At 36.2% G+C, this 21,775-nt stretch overlaps 1 protein-coding gene across 5 annotated transcripts in view; it reads right to left on the bottom strand.

The window, feature by feature from the left end:
* The window catches only part of JMY (junction mediating and regulatory protein, p53 cofactor), a 73,257-nt gene that overhangs the window by 6,507 nt on the left and 44,975 nt on the right, over nt 1-21,775 (bottom strand). For 4 of the 5 annotated variants that reach the window (XR_012670977.1, XR_012670978.1, XR_012670975.1 and 1 more), the window contains exons 5-10: nt 20,049-20,214; nt 16,016-16,203; nt 9,422-9,508; nt 6,746-6,841; nt 4,905-5,454; nt 2,203-2,513 (exon numbers count right to left, since the gene is read on the bottom strand). Coding sequence is in view for 1 of the 5 variants with exons in the window: in XM_075137336.1 (XP_074993437.1) it covers nt 2,206-2,513; nt 4,905-5,454; nt 6,746-6,841; nt 9,422-9,508; nt 16,016-16,203; nt 20,049-20,214 (1,395 nt within the window). In the remaining 4 variants the exon portion in view is untranslated. Of the gene's footprint in view, nt 1-1,315; nt 2,514-4,904; nt 5,455-6,745; nt 6,842-9,421; nt 9,509-16,015; nt 16,204-20,048; nt 20,215-21,775 lie in introns of all 5 variants that reach the window. The other variant, XR_012670976.1, reaches the window with a different exon arrangement.

Here is a 21,775-nt window from a genome sequence, read left to right as displayed (position 1 = left end):
TCTCCCAGATTATTTCATGTGCTTCCATAGCAGGGGCCTGTTTTTCCTTTCTGAGCTGTTAGCTATTTTGTCTCATCTAAATAGTCTCATCTCATGAAAACAGGATTGTTTTCATAATAAAATACGATATTGGTAAGAGGAAGCGGGTCCCAGATATGTGAAGAACTCCAAGGAGCACACACTCAGAATTCTGACACTGCATCCTGCTTTAGGTCCAAGTGATTTCATGGGACCTCAGCATTTGACAGGAGTTCATCCTTGAAAGGGGAAGATACCGTAACTGTAGACTGGTAAAAAGGAGACAACAACCAGTGCGCTACACGTACTGCAAGGCAGTGATTTTCAACCTGCACTCTAAACTGCTTCTACAGGGCTGCAAAAGATAGCAGAGGAAAACGTCTACTTATATTGTATGGCAATGTACACGTAAGACTTCTAAGAGGATACACTTCCAATGGAAAATATTTAGGAAGTACAACAACTAGATTAAAAAAATTCAAAGTCACTCTTGGATAAATTCCTTCCCTTTTTTTTTTTTTTAAATGACCCATAGTATTAAAAATTATTCCTGCTAAAAAATGCAAACAAGATCCCAAAGAATAAGTTAGATTTACTAAAATCATAAAGTCAAATCACAAAGTTTAAATTTGCTCAGTTATCTAGGAAATGAAAAGAGAGTAATTGCACTGAGAAAGCCAAGTCAATTCCAAGGCAGTCTTTTCTTACAGCTGTTACTTGATTTCTGAAGGCCTGTGGTAGTGGGAGTTTTCAGTATGCAAGTAACAGCAAAAAGTTACATCCGAGCAAAATTATTTTCACTTTGAGTTTAAGAAAAGTTAAGTACACCTCCACTCCTGAATTTTCAACTCCCAAACTAGCAGTACATTTGGTACGGAATAGAAGGAGCATGCCATCATTAAACAGTATTAAATCATTACTGTGGCCAATGGCTAGTTCATGAGGAAATAAAGTCAACATTTATTTTCCTTTGTAAAAATTTTAAACATTATTATTTGCAAAGAGCACGGCAATGGAACAGTTTGAGATATAGTATTTCATAATCACAACAACATTCAGCAGATGATGTGCTAAGTCACCATCATTTTTTAAACAGCTGTAGCACTTTATCAATAGTCACGCTCCAGCTATGGTAATAACTAACCAGGGTAGAAATGCCTGATTGTAGACATCCAAAAAGGTTATCTTTTTCCTACTGCTAGCTGTGTTGCAAGGATTATTAATACTTATCTTCCATACTCTTGAAATAGCCTTTGATTTCTAAACAGATTTTTAAATTCTTTACAGATTGTCGTACCTCTCTTTTCTCCACATTTTAAGTTAGTGGGAGCTTTCATTGAGACTTAAGTTTATCCACATGCCAGGAGCAGAAAAGAACCACCACAGAAGAATAGTGCTGTATGCTGCTGTTGTAATCAAGAACCTCTTTGTGCTACTGATTTTGAAAACTAATCTCTTGACAATTTCTGGTTTGTTCTGAAATCATTAACTTCATCTGCTGAAGTCTGTATCTCTACTTTCAGGCACTGTAGCTTAGTATAATGCAAGTTCATAGGATTCGTATGAGTAGCAGAAGTATAAATTATATTTGTGTATTTACTGTTTATAGTCTGGAAATTCAATTAAGTCAGAGAGTTTACAGATTGAAGCCAAGCTATCAAAGAGTCAGTCACACAGGGTAACCAATGAGATTTCAATGTGTTCAGCAGTCAAATCTGATTGTCCTTCACTTGGAGCTATTCAGTCTGAAGTGATAAACATGCTAAATTTTTACAAGGCCAGAAGTAATTAGAAAATAAGTACAAGGTGTGTCCAAGAGTGATTGTGCTGCTTTGTTACTTAAAAGCTTTTTTAAAGCTTTTTGGTAAGCTGCAAACAGTCCCTTCAAATTTACTAAGTAAAATAGAGCTTTTTATAGGAGCAGTCCTGTCAATATTCAGCAAAAGTATTCAAACAATAAAAGGCTAAGATGTTGCCTAAAAAAAGTTTTCCTTGCTATAAACCTTAAATTCTTTGAAAAGTCAGTGATACTAAATTCATATGTGCATGTTTGTAGCACATTGGACGTCAGACAGTTTAGTCACATTCATACTAAGTCTCCTAGAATGCACAACCTGAGGCTTAGCCACTATTGTTATACAAAAAGTGTTGAAGAAATATTTTTTTTAAAATGTAGTTAATTACAGGTTAATTTTCCCAGTCTGTGCAAGGCAAACTCTCCTCTTCATCCTCTGATTCAGGTGATGCTTCTTTAATTCGTCGCAATGCTTCATGGATGCTCCTTGTCAGAGGGTCAGTATCAGGCAGAATCGTAAAGGATTCTCTCAAAACATCTTTCTGCACTTTCTTCAGTTTCACCCCTTTCCTGATCTGTGCCAAGATGTTATTGCTATCATCTTCATCAGGAAAAGGAGGGAGACTTCTCTGCTCAACTTTTCTTAAGTGAAAGCTGCCACGTTTTAAGGAAGCCAGCACTTCATCCATCGGGGAACTCACTGCAGTAAACCAAAAGACCTTCAGTATTATTTTTACTAAATTTTATCAGTCTTCATTTATATTTCCTACAGACCAAAAAGTAGCCACATACTATCAATGTGATAATCCCATACCATAAGTATAATGGTAGCTCCACTATTGTTTTCGCCTCCAAATTTATCGTCCCTATTACCAGGTCAAAACTGGTTTATACAGGCAATTATAATTTCTGAAACCGCTTAACCTCCTATCAGGCAGATAGTAAAACCTTCTGAACAAGATGGCTTTCCTGTTTGCAGTCAGGAAAATCAAAATAGCTGCAACGAATCCAACACAATGAAGGTGTTTATTACATTATGTTTCTTGACTTTGAAACTCAGGTAATGAGCACGTGTCTTAAGTATTGGACTGTGCAGTCCATTCTCAGCACTTGCTTTTTGTGACTGATTTTACCTACTGTATGACTATTACTACATGCGAGTGAGGGAAGCAGCAGTATAGTGAACTGCAACAGCAAGCATTTTCCTGCTTCTCTGGATTCATGTATGTATTAGCACCTAGTCACAGCATGCCTATATAAACTCCCTTCCTTTATAATTAATGAAAACAGGGAAGTAAGAGTTAAGACTTTATGACAAATCCTTTCTTTATCACCAATTCAAAACTAGTTCTCTGCAGAAATAAAAATCAGGCTTTGGCTCTTTGACGAGCTACAAGTAGGTAAGATCTCTATCCCAGAGAATGCATTGTAATAAAGTACAACAGTTTGAAATAGCTTGCATACACTAGTACATAAAACGTGCAGCACATATCAATCAATAGATGAATATCCATCTCCAGTTCTTTTTTGTATATTGTAGAATACATTTTTAAAACCTGTTTTGCATTTATGAACGGGCTTTGTCCATCAGACTGATGGCCCAGACAGTTAGAATAGACACGAGGAAAAGAGAAATAAAAGAATAATACAGGACTGCACATTTGAAGGAGGAAGGAAGGATTGTAAAACATTTGTCTGTCATACAGAGACAAATTTCTGAAGCCACATAGAGACTTGGAACACCTCATGGAATACAGAGCAGCAGGTCTGTATGTGCAGAGTGCTGCTGCAGACATTAACAATACTCTTAAGAGGGAAGATATAATTTGATTTTATATTTGTCATTTTATGATGTATATTAAATTGCACACCCAAGACATGCTTCATAAAAAATTGCAAGATAAAATGGGTATCGGAAAAATAAACAGTAAGACTACAGAAAAAGAAAAATGGAGCACAGCTGCATCAAAATTGATAATGAACTTAAGACACTGTACTCGCGACCTGTAAGACTCATAAGAGCTTAAGAATTCTGTAACTATGCAGTTGCTTCAAGGGTTTTCAGTCATTTAAGGATAATTCCAAAGGAAACACTCTTGTTTCTTTCTGATTGATGAAGACAGTTCTAATTTTGATTTTATCCGGATGAGGGAAAATGTTAATGGAGGGATGTAGTTGTAATTGACAGAGCCAGATAGAATTTTTAATAAAATGTTATTACAGCCGTATCACAGCAGCGTGAATCAGGGCCCATTCGAGGGGGGATGTCTCAGTGACATCCAGTAAAATAGTTCATCTGAGCGCTTTTGAAAATCCCATCTCTGATTTTCAAATAAAAACTTAGCTCCAATATAGCATGTTTCACCAAAACACCAGGATTATTTTGTTTAAACATGGCTGCCATTCTCCCCATTTTATATATAGGATAAACAGTTAAAAACAAGTAGCACAGAATCAACAAGTTGTAACAGATCTCCCAGCTCAGCCCTGTGCTCCATTCATTCTCCTCAGTTTCCAAAGAAGTTTTTGAGCTTTTAACTATTTATTAATGTGCTTTGCAAGATTTAATTTCCAATTGTAGTTAACATATATATTCTTACTCAGCTCTCAAGGGTGCTTGAGGGTTTGTGGATTTTTGTAAGAAAATTTGAAGAAACCTTGAAGATAGCATTCTCAAGGTTTCCTATGTCCCAAGACAAGTATTCATTTTACTAGGTCACAAATTATGTAAAATTCTGTTATTAAAAAAACACCGCACCCTGAGGTGAAGCATATAATAATTGCAGTGCTGGCTGTAAACTAGATAGGAAAAGATTCTTTTAGGCAATGTTTAGCTCTATTTTCTAGCTTGTCTAACGTGGTATACCGTAGAATCAGTTTCACAAGTGTTTTCAGTCTAGCTGAACAACTATACCGCACACTGTCATAAAGGTCCTAACATTTGCCTGAGTTGCTGACATTTGTCAACTGAAAAGGATTTAACAACTTTCCCATTAATTATAAATGAATCACAGCATACACTTTTCTACGAGCAATTCAAAAGAGGAACTGATGTGCCTTACAATTAAATACACAGAAATGAAAACACTACCTCTCCTCCTCTGTAAACCCTCTAGATCACCGGTCTTCTTAAGCTTCTTCTTGGCACTGACTAGCTGACTGCTGTCAAACAGATGTGCTGGTGGGACACCAGAAGAGTGTTGGACTCCTTTCTCCTCACTCTGACGTTTAACAAAGCTGTCGCTTTTCTCTAAGGATTTCGTGGCATCTTCCTTGGAGGGCAACGGTGGAGGCGGAGGTGGAGGTGGTGGAGGCAAAGGGGGTGGAAGCGGTACTACAGTAACAGTCTCTGGTAGAAGCTCATTACTGGTGAGTGGAGAAGTACTAACGAGAGGCAGTTCAGAGGTAACACCACTGGGAGGTAACGAGATATCTTGACGTTCTAAGCTTGTGGATTCCTGCACTTGCAAAGGCTGAACTGCATTTTCCAATTCCACCTCTTCACTTTTCTCTTGGATTTGTATGGTTGCTGGCAAAGATTGAGGCTGATCGACGCAGGACACTGAGCTGGCTGCACATTTTCTTCTTGCATGAGCCAGCCGTAGTCTGGTTGATTTAAATATTACTTGCCCAGGGTACCGCTGAAGTGAATAAGTCATTGACAATTAGATCAGTACATGAAATGCACTATTCTATATACTAAGTACCTATCGTTAGGGTTTGCCTTTCTGACAATTAGAATTCATTTGCTATTTTTATTCATTTTGCTCTGAATGTAAAAACAAAGCAAATATATTCTCATCTTTATGCAAAAATGATCCGTTTTCTTAATTTTTATTCTTGGCTAAGCCACAATTTACATGTGATTGGTCTAGTCAGGGATATACATGGGTTAGAATTAGGATTTCACTAAGAACCAGATTGTACATTCAAAACTGTTTTTTCTGAAAACAAAAATTTGAAATTCCCTCTTGCTTTCCTATTCTAAAACTGGTCAATGGCTCCCTCTAAAGTCCTCTCTGACCTAGATGTGACTGGCCTTAGATGTGAATCATACTGCTTAAAAATGTACCTCTTGAAAACATGAAACATTTCAAGACTTTCCAAAGTATTTTTAATTCAGTTTTTAAATTTGCTGCCTCAGTATCCGTCCTTCCATATAGTTTTATCCATAGCTATTTTTACACAAAAATTTAAACTGCTTCTGAAAGACAGGCCTAATACATTTTACACAATTGTGGTAGGCCTAAAGCAATAGAGATTGTAACAATATAAACACGCTTATACATAAAATCATTATGAACAGTTGCTAGTTAAAGTAAGTAAGTTTGCTGTAATTTACAGAAGCTATGCAATTCAAATCCTTGCAAACAATGAGGGTATGAAGAGTGTACTGCTGAGCAAGACAGCTTTCCAGTAAAGAAACTTCTCATACCTGTATTTTTTAATGTATTCAGCAAAACCAGAAAAAGTCTTCACTAATTAATACAGTCTCTGTTTTCTTGCACTTTCACCCCTTTTCTTATTCTCTCCCCTTCATTCCATCTTCTATCCATTTTCTGATACTTAAATTGTAATAGGAAGGGGCAGGTATTGGCAAGTATTCTAGCAATCAGTGGTAGTGGGGGTATGTCAGATGGTAATGCTCTTCGTGGGAAATACCATTTAGATTATACGTCTTTTAGGAATGTTTGCTAAGCGTCTTGTCACAAGGTGTAGACGTAAGAGTGAACAGAAGCTTATTACAGCACTGGGAACGTTAAGGCCAGAGGAATTTGTTACCACCAATACAATATTTTGTTGTAAATTTTCCACAGAACAGTTAACTATACAATGAAAGAGAATAGCTAATAGCATAGTATAGTCCTGGAATGAGTGAAAATTTCTTTTGCAAAAGAAACTGGTGGAAAAGAACAACTCTTCTTCTGTTACCTGTTTAAATGTGCGAAGTCTGTCCAGTGTTTTCTGTCGTTCCTGACTAACCCAGGAACTCTTTCTTTCCTCTTCATCTTGTAATTGATCTCGCTTCTGAGAAAATATATGGAAAACATGTAAATATTACATCCAATGCTATGTTTAGCATAATTTAAAAAACTGAATTAAAATAACTCTTCTACTAATTGTTAGGAATTACCTAACAATCTGCTTCTCAAATAAACACATTTCTGAACTTCAAGACTTGGCCTTTGTCTTCCGCTTAAAAAATATTATGCCTTTCACGTTTTATAATCTCGAAGAAACGCAAACCTCAGTAAAGAAAGATTTCAATCCGGAATTGGAACACTTGAAGACTTGTTACCTTGAAAGATGAGAAATAACTAGAGACGTGACAGAATTATTATACTGGAAAAAGCTCCCTTAAATTAAAAATGGTATAAATTAGCCAGACAGCAAGCCAGTATCCATTTTCTCTCATTCCAAGAACAAAATGAAGTCCAAATTGCAAGGTTGCAATTTAAAACAAGTCATACTAGTATTTTCACAGCGCAAAAAATCACAGAACTCAGTGCCACAAAGTTTTGAATCCAATACTAAGCAAATTAAGTAAACATTTTCATTATAATTTACAACAGTAAATGAAAATTTTTGTATTTAATTAACTTAAGATGTCATTATTTAATCCACCTTGATTTTCTGTAATCTTACTTCAATAAAGATTTGAAGCTCTTTCTTGCAGCTAAGACAGTTGTATTTTCCCTTGTTTGGGGATCTTACCTCAGTGAAAACACATATTTGGATCCACCTCCTTTAACTAGTCATCCATTTTCACAAAAGTTCAGCAAAGTTACTACATCTTTAAAACAAAACACTACTCTTCAGTCAAATTTACTGGAAGTGGATGCTAGTTATCAGATGGCAAAAGCCACTGTATGCAACTCCAGAAGTTAGCAGGAAAAGTGATAGAACAGGTGACTATAAAGAAAAAACTCTAAGCAGAAACACAGCTTTAATTCTTAAGACTCACAGCATTAATTACTACTTTTAAAAGCCCATCTTCATCATCACAATCAAAAATTCCCATCACTTTTGTGAACTTTTATTGTCATTCAGTCAACACAAATGCAGTGTTTGCCTGCCTGCCATTTTCAGAAGTCAGCTAGTGGCCTGGTGTCCTTCATAAAAAGCCAGCTTCTGTGATTTGGAAGGAAGTAAGTATAGATGCATTAGGGAGAGGAAGAGGAGAACATGTCTGAAAAATACTAAGGATAGGAAACAGGAAAAGGTGAAGAGGAATAGAAGCATGTGGTGAAAAGAAAATAACAGAGCAATGGGGCAAAGAAGTTAAAACAAAAGCATAAAGAAAAGATTATAGCAAGAAGGAAGGAGAGTTCTACCACCACACCTACATGCTACATATGCAATCAGGTCAAACTTTTCCTGAAGCGGTCTCAAACTCAAGGGTTTGTTTTGTTTTGTTTTGCGTTTTTTTGTTTTGTTCTGTTTTGTTTTGAAATAAGAATAGTGAAATTGCATTTCTTATTTGGTTTCAGGTTTGGACACCCTTGAGGTTATCTCTTCAAAATCCTTCATGAAAACCAGTGGCTGAAAACCTATTTTACAATAATAGTAGAAATTTTCAGTCACATTAATAACAGAAGAAAGACAAAAAAAATTAGCATAAGGTTCTTTATGTAATGCAAGTGGGCAACTCCATGAAATAAATAACGAAAAAGCCCTGTAGCGTTTGAGAGACAAGAAAGCCGTTCAGCTTTGTCAAGTCTTATTTTTAAGAGTGATAAATGGACTACAATCCACATAGCAAATTCCTTTGCCTTACTGTAAGAACTGAAAAAAAAAATATTTTTCTAAGTTCCTGAAAGAGTATGCCAATATGTACTGTCTTTCACAAGTAGCCTTTTCATAAAATAAATTATGCAGCTGACTTCCTGGACAAATGTATCAATGTTAAAAATGTGTAAGGATGAAATAGAATCACTTTCACTAATCTAATTGAAGCCTGAATTAAAGAGACTTGGATTTCAATGCATCTTTGTCAGTGCTCTTTATTAAATATTGATACTATATCAGCTCCCAAGACCTAGCCCAGAATTTGAATATTCTTTAACATACAGTCTATTATTTTCAGCACTGGAGTCAGACTAGCTAGCCTATTCTCTGTGATAAGACTGTGCAGAGAATCGTGGAGCATACAGCTGGAGCTACATCTTCATACAACACAATTCAAGTGATTTCTTTTGTAGAAAGAAGAAAAATAACGAACAAGCTTACTAAGATTCAGGAATGAATGTGTATGTTTTCCTTACTCATTTCAGCATATCCGACACTGTACTCAAGAGATATCTGGAATCATCTATGTGCATGTAATAACAAACTGCATGCAGCCTAACCTTAGCAGTGATCACTTAAGACTGTGAACCTAGCATTAAAGAACTGTTTTATTTGCTTGGGTTCAACGTCATCCTAACACAGCTATATACTCCCCCTTACCAATATAATACGATACAGAAATCCATGGTGCAAAGGTCAGGGATATACACGATCTTTTTAGAACAGCTATCACTCTAAACACTCTCCTAATTAATGTATAACGAGGAATGCAAGCTATTAACTAAAGGCTAAACTCAACACCAGAAAACTCAAACTTACTAGCTGAACAGTATGGTGCATTTTGTATTCCTCCTCACTCTGGTGACGCTGCTGGATCTTTTCATTATGCTTTGCAATACAGATCTCCTGTAGAGACATAAAATGTTATCTATAAAATATGAATTTCAAATATCGATTTACAGGGTATAATGTCGTATTTAACAAATAGCACTAAGAATTAGAAAAATAAAAATTACAAAGCCTATCTCAAACAAGCTAATTTAACTTACAATAAAACCATAAAATGGAGACAAAATCAAGACAGACAAACCCAAACCTATCACTTTTAACTGCCAAAAGAATATACACAAGTAACAGCTGCTTGAAAAGTCTGTTCTACAATACCAATACAAAAGTGGCAACAAACACCGATTTGTCAAATACTTTATAAAACCCTAGTGTAACTCCATGTATTTGTATACATGGATAATAACTAACTCTCAAATATACCACATATTTCTGTTTACGCAATGAGGCATCTTCCCATTTACAAGTATCAGTTCATCTTTTGTATGTACAATCTGCAAGCACAAACATTAATAAAGTTGTTACAATTTTATGCATGCATAAGCAGGTTCACTTATTATACCAAGTTCACATCTGTAACATCTGGTTTAAAAGCAAGCATTTATTACATTGCCTGCAAATAAGAACAGGTTAAAAAAAGAAACAGGCCACGTTACAATAGATGACAAGAAAGAGGATGACACTGAAACTTCAGGCAGATAGTATAAAAAGAACTTAATTAAGTATCAGTTACAAAGAAAAGGCACATCCAGGAATTTTGAGTAGTGACAAGACAGACAAGTTTATAGGACAATACTGAGGGCCAGGAAATCAGACAGTATGGGCAATGAAATTACACCCAGTACAAGCACCACACAGAACTAGAACAAAGTCAGATGTGTAGTTAGAAACAGATCTCATATACAGATCTCTCTGTGTAAGAGGGGGCAGTCTGAGGAAGCAGTTTAGAGTCTGACTGCAGCCAGAAGACCACCGAAGCAATGGGCTTCCCAGGCATCAGTCACCTCGCCTTACTGGGTGGAGCCACACAGGAGCTTTGCCACTGAAAGCATTGCTTGCGGCAGCTGATGGAATTATCAGCCATCAAGCAAGATACTACAGTAGCGGCAGAAAGACACAAAAACAAGGAAGAGAGGGATAAAAAGCCCACAATTTTGGACACTTGGAAGTGCAGAAAAAGCTACACTCTCCTACAAGCTGACTATAGACATACTGTGATCACATAAAAAGGTAGCCAGAAATACCATGCTGTCTTGAATGTTTCTAAACAGTAAGGCCATCAAAGTTGCTACCATGTACAGGTAGCACTCTGACAAGAGCGTAAGTTTCTGGGGAAATACTGTCCCAGCTTCATTAGAAGTGTATATATATATAGCTAAACACTGCTGGGTTTTATGTTTGTTTGTTTGTGGAGTTTTTTCCCCTGATGAAAAGAGATTAATTAATACAGCTGGAAAAATTAATCCATTTAATTTGTAGCTGCAAAAGTACAAACTACCTCATTTCTGTATTTCAAAGACCCAGCAATAGCTTCAGAATATTATTAAAGAATCTGAAATACTTTTGTAATACTACTACTGATTTACCTTTGTGGTTTATTCTCTAATTATGTGTTAAGTTCAGTTACAAGTCTTCTAAGGTAACGAGGAATGTATGTTACGAGATATAAAAAAGTATCATAAAATAATGAGAAAATGTATGTTAGGTTTGTGTTGAGTTTTTTGGCATGTCTCATAAATACTTGGGGGCACACTTTTATGAAACATTTTCTCTTTAGCCATCAGCATTTAAATCTTTCTGATTAAGAGCAATAGCAATAATGAAAGATATTTTAAGCATGTAAAGAGGATAAACCAGACCAAAACATATCTGGTGCTGACTTTATACTAATAAACAAGCCTCTTTAATGTAATTAGATCTCTATGACTTGAAATAATAAAAAAGACTACGAGGGGCTGAAAACATGTTGCAGCATAGGATTAGAAATCTGAATCATCCTAACTAATTACAGAAATGGTCTGGGAAAAAAAAAAGGTTGCAATTTCATAGGGACAAGTGCAGGGTTCTGCTTGTAGACAAGATTAAGTGACTGCAAACAAAGGATGAAGAAAAAAAACCAGCCAGGTGGCAGCATTAAAGAAAATTATCTGGATGATTACGGCAGATGACAAATTGAACATAAACCAACAAACTCTGGCAAAAAAAAAAAAACATCGTAATTGGATGTATGAGCAGGAATACATCCTGCTGTACGTGTGAAGTAGTCCTTCCTTCTCAGCACTGGGAAAGCAGGAGCATTATGTCCAGTGAGAGCCACACTTCAAGAAAGACGTTGACCAACTGTATGGAATTGAGATAGCATCAAGAAGTAATGTTCATTTCCCTTTTTGGAATTGAGAGAGCATCAAGAAGTAATGTTCATTTCTCTTTTAATCACCTGACTGATTTCACAGTAACAGTCAATAGATTGTACTTCTATTAGAGACAAAAAGGGAGAGCTGAGGAACCATTTCAAGCCTCGTCACTGGATAAGGTACCATGATGAAGACTAGTAACATGAAATATATGTAAAAGAGATCTGCATTAGTATTATATTTAACTAGTTCCAGTGAGCCTTGCTTTCAGATTGAAAAGCATCCCAATTAAAAGGTTAGCTTCTCATTTAGGAAGCTCAGTATGTGCAGAAACTGTATTTTACTATAAACGTTCTGTGTAGTTATGCCCTTATGTTGTAGTAGTAGGAGGAGGAGGAGGAGGAGGAGGAGGAGGAGGAAGAAGAGGAAGAAGAGGAAGAAGAAGAGGAAGAAGAAGAGGAAGAAGAAGAAGAAAGCAAAAAAATACCAAGTAACCCAATGCCAGCTGTCACTGCATCTACGTAACACCTGTTTTGGCATGGACTATGCTTTAAACTGTGGGTTTGCAAAGTAGTAAAGGTGTCCTACTAAATGGACACAACAGCATGTGAGGAAGCTTCCTAGGTCAAAGCAGACATTATGAACATAACCCAAACAGCTTCACCAACCAGTTGCTTCTCCCAGTCTGCTCATGACAAGGAATATTGTTCCTGGATGTAAAATAATTCAATTTCTTCACACCTCTATTTTTCCAAAGCTATTTTTCTAGACGCCTTCTACATCATCTTTTTTACCTTCACTCTTTGCTATAAATCTAGCTCCCTAATAAAACAGCTGCTTGTTCCATATGATAACCCAATTAATACTACCATGCAGCCAGCAGGGGGTAGACTGGGATAACAATACCGATATCCTGCATGAAAAATCCATAACTAGCTTTCAAGAAATAAGAAAATAATGAGACAGCTATTAAAATCTTATTTTTGAATAACTAACTTACTGTCATCAACACAAAGGAACATCAGGAAATGACTGCTTAACAAATGCAAATAGGTTTATATTAAAAAAGTATGAGAATAAAGGGTTCATACTCATGGTAGTACAGTGAAAGAACATCAACCTCTGTAAAACCATAAATTTAAAAAATGCTGGCTCAGTTATTCAGAATCACGACTGAATTAAGGTTTCTAACAAGCCTTCAGCAAAAGTTTCTAAATAAAGGTTTAGAAGGTACAATTATTTGACAACATCAGTAAAAAATGAAAGCATCAACTGCAAAAACAGGGAACGAATTTCTGAAAAACAAATTGAATAGAGACTATAGTCACAGAAGTTTGTATTTATATTACATATAGTCTTATTCTACATAGAGTAATTGATTCCCTTTCACTGCGTTATCTTCTTAACAGAAGAGATTTTCAAATACCCAGATGATGAAATGACCTCCTCCAAAAAATAAAAACTAATGATACAGAATCACTTCCTATTGTTTTCTTAATCATTATATCTGCTGCTAGAAAGGAGGCATTCTCCTAAGGGACTCTTCAGTTGCCAAAAACCTAATAATGAGCAAGGACTGTAATTTCTAAATATGTAACAAGACTGTGATACACACCACTTAATGCACAGCTTGCTTTTTGTGTTCGACTACAGAACTGACAAGGTAAAAAAAAAACAGAAGAAGAAAAAGAAAAAAAAAACACCAAAACCTCACCAACCCAATCCAAAACAGAACACTTGCTTACAGTTCTGTTTTAAGATACTTTGCTGAAACAAGCATTGTCAGGAACACAATCTGAAAAGCATTAAGTAGACTCTCATCTCAGTTCAACAATAAACGTTTCTTAATTGAGAAAGACAGACTTTGAGAAAGAGATTTACCACATAGTATGTACTTTCCAAATGCAGCCTCAAAACCTCATTCTTTTCTCCACTTAGCATTCAGTCATCACTGCGCTCATTCTCACCATCTAGAGTCTGCTTTTGCATCTCATCTGTATCTTTGTTCTACATGCTTAACTTAAACTGCAAACTCTTCACAGCAAGAACCCTATTTTCCTCCCAGTTTTGTAAAGTACAACTACCCACATCAGGCACTATAAATAGTGTTCATTAACAATGTTTTGCAATATCACTAGAATGGTCACTCAAGATACAAAGCTTGTTTATGTTTGAATCAAAGTCACAAGAGTCTTGATTTTCAGGTAATTACTATTAAGCTTAGAAAGGCTCTGCGTTATTTAGCAGTGATAAAAGCAGCTACAGTAAGTACCTCTAACATAAATATCAATCAAAATGGCTATGTTCTTTTCTGCCCAACAAGTGCTGCAAAATGGCACACAACAACTGATTCTGCCTATTCTTTTTGCTCAAATAAAAATCTTTGATTTCCCCCTGCAAGTTTCAATACATGTTATTCTGATCTGTGACTTCTTTAGAAGCTGAAAGCACTCAACTGCAGATAATGCTACGCTTGGCAATGAAATCAGTAGAGCGTTGGAACTACTTCTGATAGCACTGTGAGGTCCATGCTGTGATGTCCAGCAGTGAAGTTCCACATGGAGACATTACCTCAGGTCCTGAAAGCAGTATAGCCATGTTCTTCCAGCACAACTGAGCAGACGTGACTATATTACTTCCGCAGGCAGACCCAGATGAGCAATACTACCATATACAGCTCTGCATCATGTCTCAGTGCACAAGCAGGCATGCTGCAACTACTGTTACAGCCTAGAACTAATTCCTTCAGCTTAAACAAGGTATTTTATCATAGCAGAACCTTGAAACAAATGAGCCAATGGAAGGTGACTAGTTCATTACACAGATAAGACGACATGCTAAAAAATCTCTACTCCTGCTTCAGGGTTGCTTCTCAAACTTAACTCCCGTAAGTTAAGTAAAGAACAGCAACCAGGCTGTTGCTTTTGAACAGGTTTGTGTACTCTGTAAAACGCCAGCAGTGTCTGTTCACATTCTGGAGCCTATATTGATTAGCACAATATGACAGATAGGATCTATTCCTTAAAGTACTAAAAAGCCCAGCTTCTTGATACTTTTTCTTTTTACAAACTCACATAAAACAAACTCAATGACTCCGAGCAAACTAATTCCCAGAACTGGCTAACAAAAGATGTTTCTTTTATAATAATTTATTTGCAGTCTTCTCCATATTGTGTTAATCAGAGACAGGACAATGATTGAAGAAATAAAAAAATTAAGAATATCAAATGTATCAACTACTGTTTTGTTTGCTCTGTTATGCATCAGATTCAGGTACAGTAATAGTTGTATTAGTTATGAAGAGGAGGCAAGACCTGAAGGCTTTACCCTCAATCTACTAGAACTGTTTATATAAAGGGGTCACCTCCCACATCAAGGGACATGACTGGGAACATATAACCACACCAACCCCGGACCCCAATCTAGAATGAAGTCTCAACTGAGCCTTCTGCATAGCCTTATAGTATATAGTATGGGGCAGAAACCTATTTTGTAACAAGTATTACAATGCTCTCTCAGAACTTTGATACAGTCTGCTCATTAAGCTATCTTGCTCATTAAAAATGCATATACATGTAACCGCAAACTGTTAGGGAACAATGAACAAGTCGTTCTGGAAAAAAGGAATGAACCTGTTTACATACACTTGATACACAATTTCAAAACATTAGCTATATTAAAACAATTTTCTGCACAACATCCTAATCATGTAACGCATGAAAAAGGAAAGTGGCCCTAAATACACACCTAGTTACACAAATTTCATATATATCTGTGAATACAGACTATCAATGACACATGACGTAAATTTAAAAGAATGAGGTAAGAGAATGAAAATAGAACTCATTAGTGAGAAAACATCCTTGAAAATTCTCTTCTGCAAATATATATAAAACTACTCTCTGTGAAAACATTCATTCTAGCGTGTATTTTCCACATGAAAGTATTCTCATTAGTTAATAGAAACAAGTTTATTTGTTGACTTCAAAGTGATTAAAGGTTCCTTTAAAGCTAAAAGCTAAACTGAATCTTAAATATATCAATTTAACAATACATGCTATTGTATTTGGTACTCTGTAAAACAACTTTTAGTAAGTAGTAAATATAATCCACGAAAATTCTGAGAGAATTGGAAGTTGTATCTGAAATGAAACCTTTTTTGAAGTTTTATTAAATTTGCTAATTATGCTAGAAATTTGCAATTTAATAATACCTTCTTGTTTCTGAGGTAGGCTTTCTTGGCTGAAATACGTCCACGCCTTGCTTCCAGCTGGCGGATTTTTTGTTGTAACTTTTGCAGCTCCTCTTTTTGCAAGTGTATAGATGTTGCCATATCCTCTTTTTCAAGCATGGCTTCCATACTTTCATAAGTGTCATAATACACCACTTCATCTCTCTTCTCTGTTTTAAAAATGTCAGCAATGAAAAAATCAAATCAATAGTTTGTTTTTGATTAACATTTTGTTTTGTTCAACAAAACTGCCCCACTGAGTTGCAAGATTTAATGTAGAAGAATGCTATAGTCCTTTCAGAGGACTATCACAAGGTCAGAGGAAAAGCACTGAACAGCAAAGCGCTGTAGGGCTTTAAAGTTTATATGAAGAACAGAGATCAATACCAATGAAGCACACCCTCGTATTCAGGTAAGCTCAGGGCATTAAAAAACATGCAACTGTAAATGTACGCTTTTGTCTGTAGCCTAACTTGATCACAGTGTCCACGCATGTCTTTAGGTCTCTTAACTAATACAAGGGACCCACGATGTGCAGTAACATCCTCTGGTCTTCACCACAAAGTTCAGGACATACAGACTCTTTCTGAAGTCTTTGGCATGAGATTCTTCTGCCACAACCTATTATTAATTTCAGGAAAGGGGAATCGGACAACAAAACACCAAAAATCCTTTCTTAGGAGGTTTTTGACCTCCCAGTCACTGCTTCTGCTCAGAGGCAGCAGAGGGAGGGTAACTTTGAGGCAATCCTTCAAAGCATTACAAGCCTGAAAAGGAGGTCATTACTAATAGTTTTATCAACACTCATGATTTTTAGCCTCCTGAGTGAAGCATTCAGTATAACATTGAGCTTATCTCTGAATGCTGCCTTGTCATCTCTCGCCAAGAAGGAAAGAGTGATGATTATAAATCCCTGCAGAATGCTGGGATGAAGAAGCAGCGAAGGCCTCTTGTTCCTTATTCCACTGGCATACAAGCAGGGTATTTTTGTAATACACCAAGAGAGATATGCATTACTGCTGGCTGAAACAGGCAGATACAACGGGCATGACTGTCAAGTGTCCACTCTGCAGCACCACCAAACCTTCTAATTTCAACTTCATCAACTGTTTTCAGCAAGACCCTAACTTCCTCCTACTTCTGCTACTAGATTGCTTGGGGAGAGGGGCAGGGTTTTCTTAAGTACACTGTCCATTTTAAAAGCAGTTGTCACTTCATGTTATTTGTGTGTACAGTCTCTGCTGCAACCAAAATTCTGATTGTCATGCTAATTTCACCTCAGCAGAAGACATGGCAGGACCAGAAAAGAAAGCACAGCACTATATTAACCTTAAAATAAAAACTAATAGAAACAGACCTAGTAGATTCTTTACTTTAGTGCTCAGATTAAACAAAAAACACAACACATGAAGTTTCATCCATACGTAAAATGCCAAGTCACTAGAACCCACTTTGGGTCATCAGTGAGTAAAAATAAGACTCATGCCTAACAACAATTATATTTTGCCATGCACTTATAAAATGGGAGAATTTACATGCAAATTTTGTTTTAGAACACTTTCATGCAGAGTTAAAGACAGGAATTCACAAGTGAAACCCCAACAGCTCAGCTGCAAACCAGTCAAATCTACCAGTTCTAAAATATAATGTTAAATTATATTTTACTATTTGGAAAAAAAAAACTTGGCAACTCTATTGCAACCTCAATCAAACATTCCAAGAGTTTTCTACAAACAGCTTTTGAGCTTTTGAAATGCCTATAAATTTGGTAAGTGCTTAAGCTTCTAACGACTCAACCACTTACAACAGAACAATTAGAATTATTCCTTTTTAGATATGATCCACACCATTTGCACTCATTCAACCCAGCCTCCAACCAAAGCAGGAACCTACTATCACGTTCTCTATTGACAGCAACGCATCCACCATCTTAAAAGGATGTACGAATAGTTTGTATGGATGGGATAAGACCCTTTAAAATTCTAACCTAATAAATTCACGTTTTGTGAATTTTAGTGGAGGTATTTGGTTAAATGACAGTAAAAAACTACTACTGTTGTTTATAATACGACAATCTATTATCATTTGATACTCTTCAGATCCAATGTGCTGAATTTGCACAATAAAATGTTTTTCTTCTAGCTTACAACCAACTGGCAGTCAAATCAAATCACGCTCTCAAAAAATTCAGTCGGGACTTCATTAGCAGTACTGCTGATGTCCCTCAAATCAAAACAGAATCCAAAACTCTCTGAAATATCTCTGCAGAGCCAATACAGTCAGAAAGTAAGGAATAGCAACAGCTTTGACAAGTCATTAAGACACATGTATTTCAAATCATACAGATGTGCACAATTAAAAGGCTATTACTTTATTGACTATAAGTACACTTTAAAAAGGAAGCATAACAGAAGATGCAACAGACCATTCTTTCCTCTCTGACTGCATAGGAAACAACACATATTAAAAGACCACTACATGTTTCAGATGCTTTCATTCAGATTACGTGCTGAAGAGTCTTGAAGAGATGTAGCCATTTCAGAGTCACATTCTTCACATTAATTGTACTATCCCTTCCACCTAAATAAAATCCGAAAAAGTAATTTCATCCTTTGAACAAAATTCCCACACATTTAAGAACTGTATTTTTAATTTTCTGTCCTATGGGATATTAACTGAGAGTGGTTAAAAAACAGTAATTGCTTCTAACACAGACAGCTGTCTTTAATAGGGAAAAAAAAAACCACAACAAACTTCTGGATTTTGTGTTAAAGAATACTTTACAAATTTAAAACAGCAAAGGAAGCCAGAACGGTGAACTATTTTGTTGCCCTGGGGGAAGAAGAGGGTTGGCTGTTTAGCTGACTGGGAGTTTTATTTTATTTTGGGTCAGGTTGGGGGGTTGGGGGGGTTTTTTGAGATTTCTGGAGAAAACATTAGTGACAAGTTGTAATGACCTATGATGTTTTTACAGCAGGCTTAATCTCTGAGGGCCCTTAGGTTTTACTATCACTGCACCAAAGAGAAAGGATTTTGATACACATTCCTTCTCAGCCTCCTGTTCAAGGGATTTCCTTCAGTCCACAGTTAAGCAAACCATAGCATGTCTTCAGTACCAAAATTCAATTTCTGATTTCCCAAGTACGAAAATTATTTGCCTCTAAAGCACTAACTAGCTCTCCACAGAGGCACCCAGTCAAAGCTGCCACATTTGTTTAGGTTATTTACAGAGTTTTCAATCCTCGTTTTCCATACATGTAGTTACAGTTGTTGCCATCACAAGCCTAAGAGGAGGAGATTCACATAACAGTGAGAAGTATCTGTGATACCTATGTTTTCTCTTTGTCCAGAGGCAACTCACAATATAATCCAGCTTTAAATCTCTCTTCTTAAGTGACTTTTCTATCCGTAACAAAATCTGCTATGCAATCCCTATGCACTAAACAATAAAACAGAGCTTGTGTGAATAAAAACATTAACTATAGAAAGGTCCAAAGGACAGAACTGGATTCAAAAACGCTCTATGATGTACCTGTACCATTTCCATAGTTTATAAGTACACAAGATATAGTAGGTTCTGGAAACATAAGGTTGCATCACTGTTCTAAATCAGTGAGATGGCAATACAACAAAGCTTCAAAGTTTAACTGCAGGAATACCTTCTGAAAACCAATCACTTCAAAGAAATGAATAATACCAATGCAAATTTTTAATGAGACAAGTCCAGTAATTAAGACATTTCCCCCTTCCTGAATTTAGTTTTCCAAAACTTAAATACTATCTTATATGCTTATTTCCAAGCACAGGCAATGAGAACCAGACCAAAACTTCTGTATGGGTATGTATATGCCTTATGAACAGGTGTAAATTTTAATTTAACGGTACTTATGTTAGAAGATCCAGCTCTTCACATGGTAAAGAATCTGTTCTCATTTCATTCCCACAGGCTTTACTAGACTCTTAGGAAGAGAACTATCTTTTAGAGATTACGTCTTAATTAAAATGCATAAAGCACCTGACATCAGTCTTCTGATGCTTTCAAGTTGTGCTGTTAGCAGTAGCTCTTCACATTTCAAGATCTCAAACTGCACTTCATATAATTGAAGCTGTAGATCATAATAATCAGCCTCTAACTGGTCCAAATGGGCTATGGCTTCTGTACCACCTTTCAGGCTCTGCATCTACATGGAAAGAGAAAAAAAAAATAAAAAACACACGACTCCAGGATAATGAGGAGAACAAAACCACAGACTTCATGATTACAGCTAGATACAGTCTGGTATACTAGATGTAACACGTTAAAATTGAACACATCAAGAGGAGAAGATAGGTTTTGATCAGTCACACGCTTTCAGACGTCTTTAATATATGACATTTTTTCTATATGGCAATAAAAAAATCCATGGCATTGGATTACTCTTTGTGACCGTCAAAGTGACAAGTTACATAGTGCATAGCGTGAAACATCCCTACCACTTTTTTACTTTACTACTTGATTCTCTGAAGATACATAATGAAACCAGTATTTTCTTATCTTCAGTCTGAAAAGTCTAAAAGTTGTTTTGCATCTAGAAAACTACAGTTAAAACTGCCATTGAAGTTGAACTGAGGCAAAAAAGTGAAAGGTGATGGTAACAGGAATAATTACATGCACTGATCCTCTTGTAATGACAACTTAACTGAGGAGTTTCATTGTTTCTGGAGTCCTTCACAGGAGTAAAAAAGATCTAGATGAACATATTTATATATATTTTAGCACTTATTTGTATCATATGTTTGACATAGAAAAGAGACACAAGACACAACCAAAGTGAACTCAAATCATCCTCTTTCATTCAGCCAAACAAGATTTAACTGCTCAATATAGCTAGCCATTCATACCGTATTTAAGAAATACCAACAGGCAAGAGAATCTTACATGCTGCCTCACTTTGGAGGGAATTCAAAGCCATGCAGCTCTACAACCTGCACACAGAAGAGTTAGGGCCACACCCAAGTTCTCTACCTGCTCAAAAAAATGTATCTCTGATAGTTTCTCCCAGAGAATGGATGAAAGTAATTCTAAATTTTACTGAAGATTTATGATCTATCTTCCCTACCATTCTGACGAAATGTGGTCCAGTTTCTGTATTACAGACATTCAATCATTAAAAAGTGATGTCTACCAAGCAAAAATACAGGACCTAGCAAACTATACATTTTAAAAAATATTTGCTAGTATGTTTTTACATTACGGTGGTTTCTTCAAGGTATAAAACTGCATCTGTAATAAACAACCAGAAATGGGTTTCCTCAGTTTTATTTATCACACGTTTAAATATAACTATACCAAAACAGAAAGATATCTGTACTGAATTCAACCAAAGATCCATCTTCCTCAATACCCTGTTTCGGACAAAGGTTAACCACAAATGTCCAAGAAGATGAAACATAGTAGGCAATGCAAGGATACCTCCCTAAAATGTTTCACCAGCCTCTAGCACAGCTTGCAGCACAGCTTAAGCCACACTGCTGGCTTTTATACAAAATAGACTTACTGGATTTTAATTCATAAATTCGTCCTATCCCTTTTTTTATAGCATGTATGCTTTTAGTACCTGCATCACTATTCATTGATAAGGAATTTACAGCTCAATTAAACACTAAGGAAACATTTCTGTGTATTACGCTTCTTTCCATATAAGATTGATAGAAGACCTGTGAATCAATTCTTGTAATGTCCGTTTTAAAAACTTCTTCTAC

This window comes from Calonectris borealis, chromosome Z (genome assembly GCF_964195595.1).
Source record: "Calonectris borealis chromosome Z, bCalBor7.hap1.2, whole genome shotgun sequence".
NCBI classification, from domain to species: domain Eukaryota; kingdom Metazoa; phylum Chordata; class Aves; order Procellariiformes; family Procellariidae; genus Calonectris; species Calonectris borealis.
Note: the sequence above shows the minus strand (reverse complement) of the source record. Positions and strands in the feature narration are given on the sequence as shown.